The sequence below is a fragment of the Haemorhous mexicanus genome, chromosome 27, assembly GCF_027477595.1.
Source record: "Haemorhous mexicanus isolate bHaeMex1 chromosome 27, bHaeMex1.pri, whole genome shotgun sequence".
In the NCBI taxonomy this organism is placed as follows: Eukaryota; Metazoa; Chordata; class Aves; order Passeriformes; family Fringillidae; genus Haemorhous; species Haemorhous mexicanus.
The window spans coordinates 6833865-6851181 of record NC_082367.1 but is presented as its reverse complement, the minus strand read 5'-3'; the positions used below and the strand labels follow the sequence as shown (position 1 = coordinate 6851181).

Below are 17317 nucleotides of genomic sequence, written 5' to 3'. Positions count from 1 at the left end.
ACACAAGCAGGGTTTAAGAAAAAAAAATCTAAAATACTTTTATTTAATAATTAAAATCTGTTGTTGCGGAGACTGATATACAATGTAATGGCAGCTGTACAGGGGATGCTGTGAGGGAAGAGCCCCCAGCGGATGCTGGGCCATGTTGCCACACTGGTCTGTGAACAAAACAAAGTTCTTCTCCCCTTCCCCACCCCAAACCCCCGCACAAGTGGCATCTCACAGACAGTTTAGTTTTGTGCATAATACAGCAGTGGCCCTACCAGATTTTTTTTTTTTAACCCGCATTGAGGAAGAATTTTTCTCTCAAAAGAGAAATACCATTTTTTTAAGGTCACTTTTTAAACCTATTCTTCCCCTCCTTTTGACCCACACAGTGAAACGATCAAGTTTCCAGTAGGTTTAGCCGTAAAAATGAGAAAAAGGCAAGCTTCAACCCTGATTTGGGACAGTAAAAAACGTTTGAGAGAAAGCCACAATAAAAGGACTGACTACTCTCACAGTTTCCCCAAATTAAAAAGTTTTTAAAAGGCAACAGTCATTTTTCCTGGTTCTGTAATTTGTTAAACAAGCCTAAATATCTCAAGATCTGTTATTAAGATCACAGCAAGTGTGAGAGAGTGCAGAGCATTTATACATATGTTGGGATTTTTTTTTCCTTTTTTTTTTTTTTAACAAAAAAGATGCCGCATATGTTAATATCTACACAATTCCCTTCCAGGACAATAAACCATTGGTCAGTAGTGATTCAGGGCATTAAGGACGTGACAAAAAAGCAAAACCCCCAAAAATTAGCGAGTGCCATGTCAGTTGTCTGCCAGGGTTCTCTGTACACAGCTAATATACACACATATACTTCTGAGCACATGCTCTCCTCAGCTTCCCAACATTAGAGCTGCCTTTGTTTTTCATCTCCCTTCCTCACGGAAAGGAGAAGGAAATGAGGAATTGCACTCCCCAGGACAAGTCTGTGCAGCCTGGGGAGGAATGGGTCGCTCCCCTGGGCACAGTCTCCTGGCAGTCATATTGCTGAGCCACACGAGGTATAGTGTCAGTTCCAGCCTGCTGGCATGAGAGATGTGTTTGTTCCAGTGAAATGCTACATTCAGAGAGGACTCCCCTTCCCTGGCCGAAAGCCCTTTTCTGGATATGTTTGGAAGGCAAATCTTGGAAGAGCTGAGGTTCCACCCTCACTGTATTGCCTGGGAGAGGGATGCAGAGAACTTCCAGCCCTCGCGGGTTTCTTGCTCCCTCCTTGGAATATTATGGTCGATGGTATCTGAAAGCCAAGTGAAAAATCTGAGTGTTATCCTTGGAACTCAGGTTAAATGGTTTCTTGGGCACTACAGATGGCCAAAGAGAGTAAATTGAATTCTCTCAGAACTCTCAGCCCTCAGGGAAACTGTCAACATCAAATATTTTCACCTCCTGTGCTCTGCACTCATCTTTGCCATACAGGGCTGGAAGGAAAGGAATCACTGGGGCCATGATCCAGTCCTGACTACACAGATTACATCCAAGGTAAATCATTAGCAAGTTGTTTTGTGGCTGTGGCTGCACATCTCTAGCCCCAAAAAAGCTCACTCCAGCTGCAGCTTCACACTAGTTTCAGATAGACCTCAAACTAGACACTGGTCACTTAGCCTCCAGGATGGAAGCCCCAGTTGAAAGAAAAACAACCCACTTTGTGTCTGCTGCTGCTCCAGTCACCCCCCAGGACTGAGACAAAAAGGGACATTCAATCTCCAACTGCTGCACAAATAATTTTTCTAAGGTCTTAGTGTTTTGCCACTGAGCACTGTCCTTGCAGCGTAGGACAGTTCTAAAAGGTGTTAACACATTCTCACCTCGTGAACTGCTTGCTCTCCTCGTGCACTTCCATTTCACAGCTCTTAAACTCATTCAGCTCCTTCCTGATGGCTGCCTGCACAGAGAGGGAGATTTTTGGGAAAGGGCTCAGATTGGAGCAGCCACCCCAGTTTTCACAGTCCATTAACACCAAACTGAATTTAATCTGCCCCTCCCCGTGAGGGCTGGGCAGTCCCCAGAGGTGGCCCGGGAGGACAAGGACAGATAGTTCCCGGCCAGTTTCTTGAGCCTGCAGGGAACTGCATTCCTATGACCAATACTCGGCATCCTTGCTGTGTCAAGAAAAGAGAATGGGGCTGGGGAAGGGTCTGGAGCACCAAGAGCAGCTGGGTGAGGTGGGGGGCTGAGCCTGGAGAAAAGAAGGTTCGGGGGGGATCTTCTCACTGTCTACAACTCCCTGACAGGAGGGTCAAGAGAGCTGGGGGTTGGTCGCTTCTCCAGGTAACAAGTGAAAGAACAAGGGGAAACTGCCTCAGGTTGAGCCAGAGGAAGTTTAGATGAGATACAAGGAAAAATTTCTTCATAGAAAGGGCTGCAGTAGAATCACCATCCCAGGAACTGTTCAAAAATGTGCAGATGGGACACCTGGGGACATGGTTTACTGGTGAACATGGTAGTGCTGGGTAAACAGTTGGAGTCCATCATCTTTCAAGGGCTCTTCCAACCTTAACAATTCCATGATTTCATGATTCTTACATCACTCAGAAACTGAGGCAGAAGCCATGCAGGCTTTCAGACTGTGCCCACCTGGGCTCCACCTTGCCATGAGGCAGCAGGAAGCAGAGATGGGACAGAGCATGCAAGTGAAAGCACACAGGTGGGGTGGCAGAGGGAAAGATGAAGAGGTGAAGCCAGAGAAACAGAACAAATCTCCTTGGCTCACACCCATTTGTGTGGGCCATCCTGGTCTGGCTCCTCTTCCCATCTGGAGGCAGGACACACTCAGTTACCTTGTCAGCTGGTGTCAGCTTTGTCCATGGCTTATCTGCTCGCCGGTCATAGTCTTGAGCATCTGTTACTTCCACATACTCATTAAACCTCAGGATCTTCCTGGCCTGTAGCTCTGCCACTGTAGGCCTTTGGCTAAGCTGAACACCAGGAAAAACAAAGGAGGTTAGTCTGAGCCTTGTCCACAAAGCAGATCCAGGACTAAGTACCCCAAACAAAACTAAAACTAGTTCCCTCACTGTGCCTTAAGCACAGATACTACCAGATCCTGCCTGCAAGGGAATAGGTAAACCTTACAGACTGAATACTCCCACTGGAATCACAAAGCCAGGCTAGGGCACAACCTGGGCCACACTCTCATGGAGAAGGACACTGAGGGGTGTGGGAACAGCCGCTACAAGGGCGAGCCCTGCATGACACCCCTAAACACAGCTTCAGCAATGGCAGCACTCACACTTCACACCCACAGGCCTTGGGGAAGCTTTTCCCAGCCATCAGCAACAATCACAAGTAACTTGGATGTAACAGCTAAAAGCAGCTGTTACTCTGCTCCGCTCCCACACTGCTGTTACTTTAGAAATAGATTTTAGGGAGCCCGGTGTGAAGTGATGGCTGCTGAAGCACTGTGTTAAAGCAGCCAGGCCAGCAAACCTTTAAAGTATCAGGTGCCAAATTTAGTTCTCATCTCGCTTGTTACGCTCGCTGCCAGCTCAGATCTGTCACTGACAAAAACACGGCCCTGGTGCCATTGGCTCACCGTGGGTGACAGTCCACATTCCAAAGTCACTGCAGCGCGAGGGCACTGGGGACACTTACACAAGAGCCCTGTTCTTGGCCCACAGCACGGCACCTACGGCGTGCTCAGTGCCCCCGTGCCCGGCAGGCCAGCCAGGTGGCTGTCACCGCGGGAGCCAGCAGTACCTTTCTGGTGAGCCGGCGCTTGATCTCGCGCTTCTCAGCTTGACGGTCAGCTTCATTTTTCGCTGCCAAAGGGGGAAAAAAATATTTTTCATGTAAGCATCAGGCTTTGAAAAGTGCTTTCTAGGCTTGAACAAAGGACAGTATTGAGCTGGATCAGATTATCTACAGATCTAAAGGCTTAGGACAGGCAGAGAGTGCAGTACAACTCAATACCCTGTGTCACCTTCTGAACTGGCAGGGGCAAATATGCCAAATATGCCCCTTACACAGCACCAATCAGTCATTCACCTCAATGATTATCGCCAAAATACATCCAAGCCACTGTGCAGCTTGCTCCTTCACAAAGCTATTATACTTTAAAAGAAAATAACAGCACAGATAAATATTTTAAATGGAAACTTCCTGAACTGACATTCCCATTTCCTCGAGATGTTTATTTAAAACTTTTGCAGAACAAGATATGGCCAAGAAAAACAGTCCTGACTTTGTGATGCACTGCTACTTTAGAGATCATGCAAGGCAATGCTGTAATGTCTGGAACCCAGAAGTCCAGCCCAAACAAAAACACCTTTCACAGTCCTTGCGTGTAACAGCAGAGTCTGAACCAGCCCACACACTCTTCTCTGAGGTGGCAGGCATGGGACAGCTATTCTGTCCATAATCATACGATCCCAGAATGGGCTTGGTTGGAGGGGACCCCAATGATCACCCAGTCCCACCCCCTGCTATGGGCAGGGCACCTTTCACTCTCCCAGGTGCTCCCAGCCCTGTCCAGCCTGGCCTTGGACTCTTCCAGGGATGGGGCAGCCACAGCTCCTCTGGGCACCCTGTGCCAAGGGCCTCACCACCCTCACAGGGAAGAATTTGTTCCTAACATCTAATCTAAATCTCTTTCAATTTAAAACCATCCCCACCTGATACATTAATATGTTAAAGGCAAACTTATGGTATTTCTCAGGACCACCAGAGAGATGCTACTCACGCTGAAGAATGTTCCTCTGTTCCAGTTCTTCTGCAGTTGGTCTCTGACTCAGTCGCCTGAAGAGAAGTGTGACAAGTACAGAATGTTGTACCTGGTCACTCATCAACAGCAGATGAAGGATGAAACTGACTGGTTTCAGTGCACTAGACAGCCTCCTCCATGCTCCTCACTCACCACTGAGGATCACTGCTGCCCTGTTTTACACTATGCTCTTGTCAAACAGCTGCTCGGCCACTGGCAGCTTTGGGAAGGACTATGGGCTCTCCAGCTCAGAAGCAGCTTTGCAAGGAGCTCAGCCACCACCAGCACCCAACCCTGCATCCATCCACACCTTTTTATCCACACCTGTGTTTTACATGTCTGTAATCCTTGAGATTTTCCCCTCTCAGTCCATTTAACCTCTGGGAACAGGGGCCTGTCAGGGGGATATTGTTCAACTCCAGGAGGAACTCCCACCTTTTCTAATGAAGGAGGAACAGCAACACAACCTCCTAGCCCTGCTCCAGCTGCCATGCCCAACCATCCACCCTATTCCAGCACAAGCTGCTTGGACAAGGCACAAGCTTTGTGCAATCCCACTCTGCACACACTGATCATCATCATTATCTGTACCTGATCAGCGTTGTCCCAATCTGGTGACGGATTTCGTTCCACTCCTCCTTGCTCTTCCGAGGGAAGATGCTCTTCTCCTCCTGTGGTGCAGTTGTGTTCCCCAGCTTTATAGCGAGCGTGTCTTTCCTCTTCACTTTATTGGCCAGTGTGCCTGTGGGGAGGGAGAGCACAGGATCAGCTCAAGGCTGCCGAGCCTGCCACAGCAACCCCAGCCCTGTGCTCTAGGGAGTCGCGCTCTCCCTGAGGGAGAGCCATCCTCTCTCCTTGCTCTTCCCAAGCTCTGCACTCACTGCACAGCAGCAGCAGCCAGCACTTTTTGTGTGACACCACATGCTCACCTAATGCTATCCTACCTGAGGGTCTGGGACAGCACAGGCTGTCACAGGAGCCATCAGGAACTGAAGGGGTGCACTCAGGTGACTGCACGGGTTTGGCTGCAGAGCCTTGGAAAAAGCAAGGCAGAGGACATGTGCTACATCATGCAACCGAGAACCAGCTGCTTTGAGGCGCTGTGGGAACCAGAGCTTTGATCCAGATCTCAGTACAGCCAGGCACAAGTTCAGCAGAGCAATAAAAATGACACCTGCAATGTCAAAGCCTTACTGTTATGGCTTTCATCTTCTTCCTCATCCTCATCATCTTTATACAGGATGGGCCCCTCGGAGTCAGAGTCGCTCATCCCTTCATCTCCTTCCTGCTCCTCCGGGAGGACCTGGGGTACCAGTTTGGGGATGACTGTGACAGATGGCACATCTCCAATATACACACGAGGACCTGAATTCTGTTCCTCTTCCTGGTCATCATCTTCCTCTTCCTCATCGTCTGGACTAACGAAAGGCATGCTATTACACCTCTGAACGCTTGGCACAGGGCCTGCAGAATACCCCTAGAATCAATATGCCCTTAGCTCTCCTCAGGGAGGCCCAGAAACCAGAGGTGCAAGAGCCACTGCAGGATCCTACACCGTCCCCTGTCTTCACAGCATGGGGAGCTCTGACCGAGGAAAGGACAGAGGCAGGTTCTGCAGAACCAAACTGCCCTCTGATCCCACTGCTTTGTGACTTGGAGATTCAGCTCTGCTATAACACAAGACAGTTCTTTTCCCACTTATGTTTAGCAAAATGAAAGGCTAAGGAAGGCCACAGATGGATGGAATCCGGGACCTTGTTTGGTCTTGGTGCAGTTATAGACAGTCCAGGCCTGGATTCCTGCATCAGCCTGTGTTTGTAGTCTGGAACCCATTTCCCTTTGTGAGCAAGAAAATCCCAAAGCCAGGGGTAATTTCATGGAGAAGATGCTCTGGCTCTTAAAAGCCTGAAACACAGATTTGGACAACAGGGAAAATGGTTTCAGCAGAGACCTAAGCTCTGCCCAGCACTGCAGGAGCTGGGAGAGCCAGCACACATATAAGGAAGTACTCACACTTTGAGCATCTCAATGGTGACAGGCAGGGATCTTGTCCTCCCTAGGGTGCCATTGTCTTCTCCAAAACCATCGTTCTCAAAGAGCAACGAGTGAGCCCTGTGGGACCCCTCGGGAGGTGGGGTGACAGGCAGAGGGCTGGCCAGAGCCTGCTGGATACGAATGTGCAGTGGGATTTGAGGCAAGCGAGGCAGCATATGGGGTTCACCAAAGCCTTGTTCTGCTGTCCTCTTCAACACTTCCATGGACCTGAACTCTTCAGGAAGAGGAGGAGGCAGAGGAGTCTCCTTGGGCAAGTCCAGGGAGCACGGTGGGTCTGGGACAGGGGTGGAGGTGGGCAGGGCCACGCGTGGAGGTTCAGGGGGTGTGTGGGTGGGCAGCGGCGGCGAGGGCGAAGGTGGTGGATAAGCTGAGGTCATGTGCACTGGAATCGGTGCAGGGCGACTTGCTGTCACTGTCCTGTCATTTGGGGGCTTAGAGGTGACAGCCTCTGACGTGTTGTTAGGCAGGAGGCCTCTCTTTGGAGGGAGAGGAGGGGAAGGCTTGGACAAGGCTGTACCACTGGTCATTACTTGGGAAAATTCAGCTGAAAATAAAAACCACAAAAGCCACAATGTTTAACAGGGCATTTTCAAGATAACCTTCACCAGTGTGGAAAAAGCATGGCAATGCACTCAGAGCACTGGATTAAGCATTCTCTGCTACTTTTTACTGGAGTATCATACCAGAAATAGCCAGGTTACAAGGCCCTAGTTTGTCCTTCCAGAAGCAAAAGTAAGACTTGGGTGAGCAGCCAAAACCAAGCAGGCTGAGACAGGTTTGTCCATCCTGCTGCTTCAGAGAGAGAGAGAAATGGCACCAGCCCTTGAAAGACAGCACAGGAGCCTGCCCAGGAATGCAGTTATGTGGGCACTTTATGGCTGTATTTACAGCATAAAAGGAATCCAAGACATCCAGGACCCCCCAGACTCCAGTTGTGTTAACGGCTCCCCTGCACATTAAAGAACCTCTTGGGAAGACTCAAAAAGTCTTAATGTCTTATTTTTTGCTCAGAGGCAAAAATCAGCACAGCTGCAGGCAGCAGTGTGCTTCCCCCCGTGTTTATACATCAGACCCAGCCCAAGAACACCCCACTGCCAGCAATCCTCAGGATGAGGTTCTGCTTTAAACCCTCTGAACTCTGTTCCTTAAGCTGCATATAAACTCATCTGCCACTAAAAAGTAACTAGAAAAACTTCAAAAGATACCTAAGGTCTTTAGTCCTAAATATTTGTCACTTGATGGAGAAGAGATGAAGAAATAGAGACATGAAAAATGCCTGCAGTGGGCAGTCACAGGATCCTCAAACCCCCCTCTGTTCCTAGGGAAATTGCAGCAGTAAAGACTACTGCTGCTTTAGGAGTTTGCAGTTTTTAACATCCACGTATCCACGGCTTCTGGGGCTCGTAGAGGCTTTGCCTAAAGCAGCTGAGACTTGCTACACATCCCCCTGGAGCGGGGGGGTGACACATGGATGCCCCAGAACAGAGCTGGGGGATTCTGCGGTGCAGACACCATGAGAGGGTGCTGCACGTGGGAGAGCTCCCCAAGATAAGGCCACATAACTGGAGAGAGGTGGGCACATTTGTGAGATGCTTAGCATTTTTAGACTTTCCCCTTGTAGATTAAGGGCCAGATTGTGCAAAATAGAGTGTCCTCAGCTCCTGCCCAAGGGACTCCAGTGTCTCCTGAGCAGTGCTTCAAGCCTGGCAGGACCAGGCTTGAGGCACCTCTGGGTAAGAGCAAAATTTGAAAGGGAGCGAGCAACTGGCAGAAGGAAGCTGCTGCTTGAGACACCAGAACTGTTAAGGCAGTCAGCATCTTGGGGACAGACAAAGGGGTGACCTGCACAGTAACTCCCTCCCAAACCTCAGGCTGTAACAGTGGCACAGAAGGACACCCCTGCAGTCAGAGCAGGCACCAAAGACCCTTGGAGAGCTCAGAAAGCCAATTCCACTCCTGCTGTTCAACAACACTGACAACACAAGGCTCACACAGCAACACCACAGCTCCAGGTCCACTGTGCCAGACAAGAGGGCTGTGGAGCCTCCTCCACATCTGTGTTCATACCCAGGGAACAAAAGAGAACTGCTGGTTCTTTTCTCCCCTGCACAGCCTGCAGCTGCTCCCAGCCCAGCCCAGCCCATGCTGCCTGGGATGAGGCAGGATGGCTCTAAACACCTTGGACACACTGCTGTTTCCAGCCACATTTTTTGTTCCACAAGTACCTCCTCTAATTAGAGCTGGGGCATTTCAAATGCCACCTGCAGTGTGTGCAAGCAGCTTAAAGAAAACAAGAAGGTATTTCATGGAGTGCTCAAGAATGGTCAGGCTAATCAAGCTGGTCTGGCACATGGGGGTTGTTAATACCATACCAAGGTCACTTGTAAAACCTGCCACAGCAAGGTGAGCCCCAAGCAGAGCAGAGATCTGTCCACACTGAAAGCAGTGGCCCAGGCTATGTCAGATGCCAACTTGCACATCCAGCACTGCCTCTCAAACCACACCTGGATAACACCTCCAGTTTCTGTGATAACAGTGCAAACCTGTCAGATTGATCTTCTCAGGAGCCTCCCTCCTGATCTGTGCTAACCTCTGCTAACCCTGTCCAAAGATTAGGCGGTGTCTGTGAAAGAACTGCCTGAAACGCCAACAGGCCATTGCTGCACGGAAGTCATACCAACTCTCAAAATTGCATCTTTAAGATCCCCAGAGCTCCCACAGAGAACAGAGATTAAATGAGCTTTAAGAAGCTCTCACCAAGTCTTCTGCTTGGAAAAAAATGCAGAGATAAAAACATTTAATTCTCTAAATGGGAAGATTCAGTTCAAATTACAGTTGAGCTGATTTATCCACGGAACAAGACATAGGAACAAGACTCATATGTCAACAGCCCAGCCACAGACCTTAGAGGAGCTGCCTGAGTATAACCAGGGAAGTCTGAATTATCCCTAACAGCTCCTGCCCTAAGTGGAAACCACATGGCCTGGCAGTGACAGCCACACCAGACATTGTCTGGTGCGATGGGGATTCTTTGGGTTTGTTTCTTGGTTTTGTTTTTTTTTATCCCCCAGAAGCAGCTGAAAGAAGGAATTGTCACTAACCACAAAACCTCATCCACCATTCCCCAAGCCCAGTCCCCAGTGAAGCATCAACATTCAGACACTGTCTCCCAGAGCTGACGAAGAAGAGGCAGGCAGGGATTCCTTCCTGCAGGTAGCTGTTGGGAACAGACTGGACAGCTCATGGCAGAAGACTCCAGTAATTACACTGTTCCTGGAACACGTGTGTCCTGGCTAAACACGGGCAGATTTGAGTCCAAACTGGACTATTTTCAGGAAAGACGGTCAGACATTCTGATGAAACTAAAAATCTTCCCTTAAGAAGGGAAGAGAGCCTTGGAGCAGTGGCTCCAGAACATCTCTGAGTACAAAAAACAGTTTATGGGGTCACTTACCTATTAGTGAGTTGCTGTTTCTGTTGACAGGTTTGGGAGGAGGGATGGGAGGCTGTTTGGCAGGGGCTGTGCTGGTTGTACTGGTGGGAGCAATAGTGTTGGCACTGGCAGGAGCAGGGAGCAGAGTCCTGGGGGCTGGGGAAGGGGCAGCTGTGGAACTGACTGTCTTTGCTGCTGTGGGGGCTGTGCTGAAGGGGGCAGTTCTTGCAGTGCTGCTGGCAGGTGTTGGATCCTTTGCCTGTACCTCGTTTGCCTCCTGGGAAGTAGAGGGAGGTCTTTTTGGAGGAAGAAGAGGTTGTCTGGGAACATGTGGCTCCTGAGGTGGTTCCAGTTCAGGCCCAGGGTGGCTGCTGGAGGAGCCTGCAAAGGGAGGCAGCTCGGTTTAAGGCACCAGAGGGGCCCACAGAGGGTGGGAAAGGATCAGATGAGAATTCAGAACTGGTTACAGGAGAATGTAAAGCCCTGATTTTGCACACGACTGGTTTCTTACCCTGCCTCTTCTTTGGTTCCTCCACTGGAACAGGCTTCCTAAGGCTGGGTGGCTTTGTGGCCTCTTCCTCCTGGCTGGGCAGGTTACAGACCCCGGGGCCCCCAATGGGGACAGTGTGGCCATTCTTCAGTGCAGGTGGGTTCAGCTTCTCTGGCTCTTCACCATCTGCAAGGGGATGGGAGGACAGAAAAGCAAAGAGAAAACACTGAGAAGGCAGGGGAGAGGTGGCTGAGCTGAGTCAACCACCATGGAGTCACACCAACTTCCTTCTGGCTTCTGAAACAGCTTCAGCCACCTTCTGCACAGGACAGCACAGCAACCCAACCAGCTGGAGCTGAGAGCCCTTGATTTCATTTTCAGTGAGTAAATCACACAGCACTGTATGCTATCAAGGGTTTTTCTTCTCCCTGCCCTGTCCTTGCTCTTGTGTTACAGATTAGTGCGCCCAGTGCTGTGCTGCAGCGCAAGGAAGCTGTAACTGAAGTCAGAAATCTCCAGCAGCTTTTGTATCCACCCTCCATCACAGAGCAGTCACCAATTCCCTGCTGCAGTGCAGATTCCAACATGAGCCGAGTCATCTACTCCACGTGCAATAATGGACTTTCATAAAGTCTTCAGATTAGCAGAAGCACCTCTGTTTTCCTTGTTTCTACCCTGAATCTGGCACAAAAATCACTGTTCAACCCAAAACATCAGCAAGGCAGATTTCCTCACTTTACCTTTGTTTTAATCAGATGTAATGACACAGCCCTAGAATTTTATGTAGCTCACTTTGACTATTTCTGCTTTTACAAATTCTAGCATGGAGGTTCCCAGTGTTAAAAGCAAGACCTCTTTTTGGAAAAGACCCCATCCAATCCAACCCATGCTTTTGAGGGTCCTGAAACTCCTAATCCCCATGAGGAAATACTCCACCATTCTTGGTAATTGCCCTGACAGGACAAATTTTTGACAGTATTACTCTCAAAAAAAGACTCAGCACCTACCACTAAGGGGAAATTGCCCATTTGGACTGAATTTCAACTCAAGAAAACTTAAGTAAATACATCACCCATTTGATTAAAAATCTTTTTCAATTCAGTCTGCCATCTCTGAAGGAATTGGAGTGTGTGGCATCCATGCTCTCCAGGTGCTAGACCCCAGCACACTCTGCTGTTCTGATTTTTGGTAATTTATTCCACTGCCCTCCTCACCTTTCCTCTCCCTCCAAAGGGCTACCTCCCCTTCCCTAACCTGGTGTTATTCAGAAGCTTCCCAGATTTCCTTTCCACAAGAAGCAGCCTTGGCCCCTGTGAGGAGCTGGTAGACGGCGCTGCCTCGCTCACTCACTGCCCTTCCCTGAAATGCAGCAGGCACAAACAGCAACAAGAGGGATCTTCCTCCCCAGCCAGGGCTGAAACTCAAGGGATGAGACAGATTTATATGGCAGCAACTGCCTCTGGTTATCCAAAGTTTTTAGCAAGGGAGACAGGAACAGCATGATCCAACTTTCCTCACCACTTTTCCACATCACACAAATCCCAGTCAGGTGAGTGGATGGTGATTTGACAACTTATTTTGGCAGCATGATCCCAACTTGTAGACACCAAAGATGAAAGAAAAGGGGATAAGACTTCCTAGACAGCAGTGCAAACTTTAATATGCCTAGTGGTGACTATGACACCATACCATGAAGCATCTCTTGGAAGATATGCCCCTATCCAAGCAGCTCAGAATTCTCCCATTTCTGATTGTTCTCCCAGCCTGAGCCCCAGGGGCAGTACCTCTCCCATTTGGAACAGCAGGAGATGGAGAGTGACAGTGTGACAGCAGAGGCTGGCAGGACAGCACAAGGTATCTGGAGCAGAACACAGAGAAGGACGGGATGGGAAGTGACCACAGCACAGCCCTCCCTCCCTGCAGGAAGGTGTCCCAGACAGGCATTGCACTTCCTCAGCACCATCTTCCTCCCTGAGCAGGCTGCCTTCCTCCCAGGTGGGAAAACAGACAAGAGAGAGCATTGAAAAGGGTAAGGCAGACAGGAATTACTTCAGCAGAAAGCCACTAAATTTGTCTCCCAAGGGTGAGGTTTGGCCAGAGGAAGATCAGCCACACAGACACAGACAGAAGTTCATTTGCAGACTCACCCTGCTCAGGCTCTTCCAACAGAACCCCTCTTTTTACCAGCTCCTCTCTTGGCTTTCGCATAGAAATCTTTCGTTCTAAAACTGATATTAAATTGAAAAAAAGCACTCAGAAAACAGAGCAAGCTTGAAGTTCAAGAAGGTTGTTTTTTTTTTTTTTCTTTTAAAGAGGTTCTCTAGAGGAAATAAAAGGGCTTCAAATTTCACTGGTTTTGCATAGATTAAGAGGAGAGAGAAGGAACTGCATGTTCAGACCTGCATTTCACACTGCACTGCTGATTGTGGAGCAAACCCTCCCTCCCCACAGCTGCTTGGGGAACTTCCTTGAAAGAAAGGAATTAATCTGCCTGAAACTACAGCTCCATAGCAAGGTGTTTCTGAAGAGATTGCAGGTGCCAGCCCATCACCAAAGTCCCATTTTGGTTCTCACACATGTCAGCACTCAGGCTTGTGACAGCAAGCCCTTCTCAGATAGATGGAGGCAGGGACACCCACCCAGCCCCTGTTACTTTACCTTCTGAAGTCTCCTTGAATTTGTCACTGCTTTTCTTTTTCCTCCACTTCCAGGGTTTGAAAATCTTGCCAAAGCTTGAGAACTTGCTTTTCCTCTTTGTAGGAGGTGTGGTGTCACCTGATTCCAAAACATCTACCCCCATGCTGGCATCACTTGGGGCGTGATCCACATCTTCAGCTGCACAGAAAAGAAGGAAAAGAATAAAGTCTTACTTCTGTGCTGCAGGTAACAGCTCCCATCTCCCACCAACCCACCCCACCCTGCGCGTGGTGGCACATGTTCATGCAGAAAAGGGAACGAGACTGTCTGTGGCTCCACTGAGCTCTCACATCAGCTTGGGGAGACACAAGTGGGCTTCCCAGCATAAACAGGGCAAAGGGAAACTGGTAAGGGCCTTCCTGATGAGACAAAGATTACAGAACCCCAGAATCATTAAGGTTGGAAAAGACCTACAAGATTGTTGAATCCAATCTGTGAACAGCCTCCACCTTGTCACCAGAGCACTGAGTGCTATGTCCATTTGTTCCTTGGACACCCTCAGGGATGGGGCAGACTGTGCCAGGGACTGATAACTCTTTAAACAAATAAATTCCTCCTGATGTCCAACCTGAACCTTCCCTGGCACAACGTGATGTTGTTTCCTCCTGTTCTGTTCCTTGTTCTCCAGGGCAGAGCCTGACCCCCACCTGTCTGCACCTGCCTGTCAGGGAGTTGGAGGGAGTGAGAAGGTCCCCCCGAGCCTCCTTTTCTCCAGGCTGAGTCCCCCCAGTTCTCTCAGCCACATATTAATTTAATTTTGCAGTGTCACACCTTTGCCCATGAAGACAAACCACTTCCCTACATTTTCTCATCTTCATTTGGAAGCAACTGGTGCTGGGCACAAGTTCATGACCACAAACACCTTCCAGCCCGCTGAGCTGACATTCACAACTGTCTGCACCCCGAAATCACCAGACCCATTCCAGCAGCTTGATGTGCTAGATTTTCCCCTCTCTGATTTTCCTTCTATAAATAAGGGCAGCAAAGCTGGCCAAGAGCAACAACTCCACAGGAAAGCGACACAATACAGGCCTGTGCTCCACCTACTGCACAGGAGTCTCTGGAGAGCAGCACAAGAAGGACACGGAGGTGGGAAGGGACATGTGAAAAAACCAAACAAAAAAAACCCCATCCCCAACTCAAAAAAAACCCCACTTTTGAAGCAGAGCCAGAGCACAAAACACTTATTTGGGGACTATTGATCCTGCCTTGCCTGATGTTGCTGTTTTGGGGTGTTTGATGGAACACAGAGAAGCACTTACAGTGAGCAGAATCTAGCACTGCCTGCAAAAAAAACCAAATCAGTGCGCACAAGCTGAAAGTGAAGCCATCTGGTGCCCACTCCATGGCAGGATTTCCAGAGCCAGAATCCCTCAGCTTCAGCACTGGAGACAGGAGCACTGCAGCCCTGGAGTTGTACATGCAATTTTAACAAGCAGTATTCACTGTGCTCAACAGAGCACTCCCAAACTTCACCAGGCAGACACGAGCACTTGCCAAGCACAGGCTGGAGGTGGAATTTGAAGCCCAAGTGTTATCAAAGGCATTTCCCTCACCTTTCCAAGGAGAACAGTGCTGAAGGCAGCAGTACCAAGCTTGCCTTATATCCACCCCTTCCCTGAGTTGCTCTGAGGAATGTCACTTATGTACTGCCTACCACCCAAGATGTCAGAGTGCTGCACTAAGAGAAGTAAGTTATTAAAAGAAAACTCAACCATCAGCTCCAAGGATTAATGAAGAGCCCTCAGCACCCTGGAATGTCTCCATTTCCAGTCAGAAGGAGAATGACAAGCATTCCCCTGCCACTGTCCCCTCAGAACAGCCACGGAGGAGCACAGGACATGAAAGGACCAGCCGAAACTGCAGGAGACACACGGTACCTCCAAAGGAGGAGCAGCTCAGAGCAGAGAGGGTGGGGAGAACCCACATGTGACTACTCCTGCCAGAACCTCTTCCAGCAGCTCCTGCAGCCCAGGTCCAGCTGTCAAAGCAAATACCTTCCCAGGGTGGAGTTCCACTGCCAGAGCTGCAACCACGCAGGTGAACTCAGGAGGTTTCACAAGACCTTCACATCAAGAGCAAATCACCCGGTCCTGCTGCTCTGCCTCACTGCTCCCTCGGCCGTGTTACAACTGCTCACAGGCTCCTGCTGAGAGTCAGGTGTTCTCCAGCATGGAAACACTTGGCTTTGTTCATTTATAATCAGTTCCATGTCCAAAAGCAGCCACGCAAGAGGGGGAGACCTGCACACTAGAACCCAATACTGTCCAAATAATTTCCACCACCCTTTTGCTCTGTGTAGAATAAAACTTGACATGTTACTAAACATTCTGAGACCATTCCAGCCCACTGCTCACACTGAAGCCAGGAAAGCAGTTCCTTCCCTGATCCTCACTGGGATACGTTCTGTCCTGTTGTGCAGATGACAGGAGAGCCTATCCTACCCTTCCACAGCACTCTTCCTTTTCCCATCCCCAATTACCACAGGGACATAGACATCTAAAGCAGTCTGTTGTGAAGCAATTATGACACTGAGGACTAATGAGCGGGTGGATCAGCAGCTGGAGGTGAGATTTACAGATCTGCATTCAAATAACCTTATTGTTCAGTGATTGTTCACATTAGATAGTGCTCACACTCCCTCCAAAATGGACCTTCCCTTCCATTCACAGCCCATTTCCAGCTCAAATTTCCATGAAATGGCGCAGAGAGGACATCTCTTCCCTGTGAGGGCAGAGAATCCACCTTGCTGAGGCTGTGCCTCCTCCTGCTGTGCTCTACAAGGGTCCTCAAGCGGCTTTGCAATGCAAGAGGGAAACCCCTCCTTATCCACACTGGAAAACCGGAAAGGAACCACAGCGCCATGCTAGGGGAATGAAATAAGGCAAAAAAAGAGGACCCAGACTTGGAGGGAAGTGTGGGAAGCATCAGGAATCTGATGCCTTCACCCGACCTGGGCCAACAGCAAGGCTGTGTCCAACAGACCAGCCTCACCCTCACCATGGTGCCAGGCTGGAAAACCCATTTTAAATACATGGAAAAGGTGAAATGAGGTCACACAGCCCTGGGTGAAGCCAGCAGAGTCCTCGTGAGAAGGTCAAGAGACTCCCAGCTGGCAGGTCCCTAAAGTGACCCCACACCAAAGCAGGACCTTGTTCAACCCTTCTGGAAGTGGCAGTCCACGTTTTGGAAAAATTACCCGGAGCTGGGAGAGCCCCACAGAGCCCACCCTGGCAGCTCGATGCTGGGCTTAATGTTCCAACAGAACCCTGGTTGAGGAAAAATCAGGAACAAAATACATGCTGCAACTTCAGCACGTTGCCTGATGCTCCCAGAGGGGATGGCCTGGAACACCTGGAGCTCAGAATCCAGCTGGTCCAGGGACAGCGTGATGCCCCAGCTGCTTCCCAGCCAGAGCCTCCTGCCATTTCAGATCCCCTCTCCCAAACACTTAAGCTGTTCTGATCTCATTCTATCCAAACAAGCAGGTGAATTTGAGCTGTTTAAAACAGCAGATCTCAAAATGTTTAGACTGAAATAATCTAGGGAAACGTCACAAAACTGGCACAGCCTGAACACACAAGAAGGCAGGAAGCTCCAGCAGTGCCAAGCAACTTGGGATGCAATTCCCTATTTCTCTGCCTCGCCACCTGGTCCTTCCAACCCTCCCCTGCAGATATGTTTTTGCTCCAATCTTGTAGTTAAATTTCATGCAGAAAAAAGCTCCTTTTCCACTGCATCTTGTGGTGTTGAGTGACCCCAGTCTTTTTTTTTTTTTCCCAAAACAGAGAAACCATTTCAGTGGAAGGAGCTAGCCACAGCGGGTCTCTCCCACCCGCAGCAAGTGGCTGTGGTGATCTGCCACCTGCTCCAAAACTTAGAGCTTGGGCCAGATTCCTTC

The 17317-nt window shown here is 49.5% G+C and overlaps 1 protein-coding gene across 7 annotated transcripts in view; it reads right to left on the bottom strand.

Moving 5' to 3' along the window:
- Positions 1–12: 12 nt before the first annotated feature.
- The window catches only part of PHACTR4 (phosphatase and actin regulator 4), a 50145-nt gene continuing 32840 nt past the window's right edge, over positions 13–17317 (bottom strand). For 6 of the 7 annotated variants that reach the window (XM_059868546.1, XM_059868548.1, XM_059868549.1 and 3 more), the window contains 12 exons: positions 13378–13554; positions 12867–12947; positions 10741–10905; positions 10251–10610; positions 6755–7340; positions 5936–6159; positions 5333–5483; positions 4721–4776; positions 3739–3800; positions 2820–2957; positions 1848–1924; positions 13–1279 (listed from right to left, as the gene is read on the bottom strand). In XM_059868546.1, the coding sequence (XP_059724529.1) occupies positions 1264–1279; positions 1848–1924; positions 2820–2957; positions 3739–3800; positions 4721–4776; positions 5333–5483; positions 5936–6159; positions 6755–7340; positions 10251–10610; positions 10741–10905; positions 12867–12947; positions 13378–13554 (2093 nt within the window). In that variant the 3' untranslated portion in view covers positions 13–1263. Of the gene's footprint in view, positions 1280–1847; positions 1925–2819; positions 2958–3738; positions 3801–4720; positions 4777–5332; positions 5484–5935; positions 6160–6754; positions 7341–10250; positions 10611–10740; positions 10906–12866; positions 12948–13377; positions 13555–17317 lie in introns of those variants that run through there. The other variant, XM_059868547.1, reaches the window with a different exon arrangement.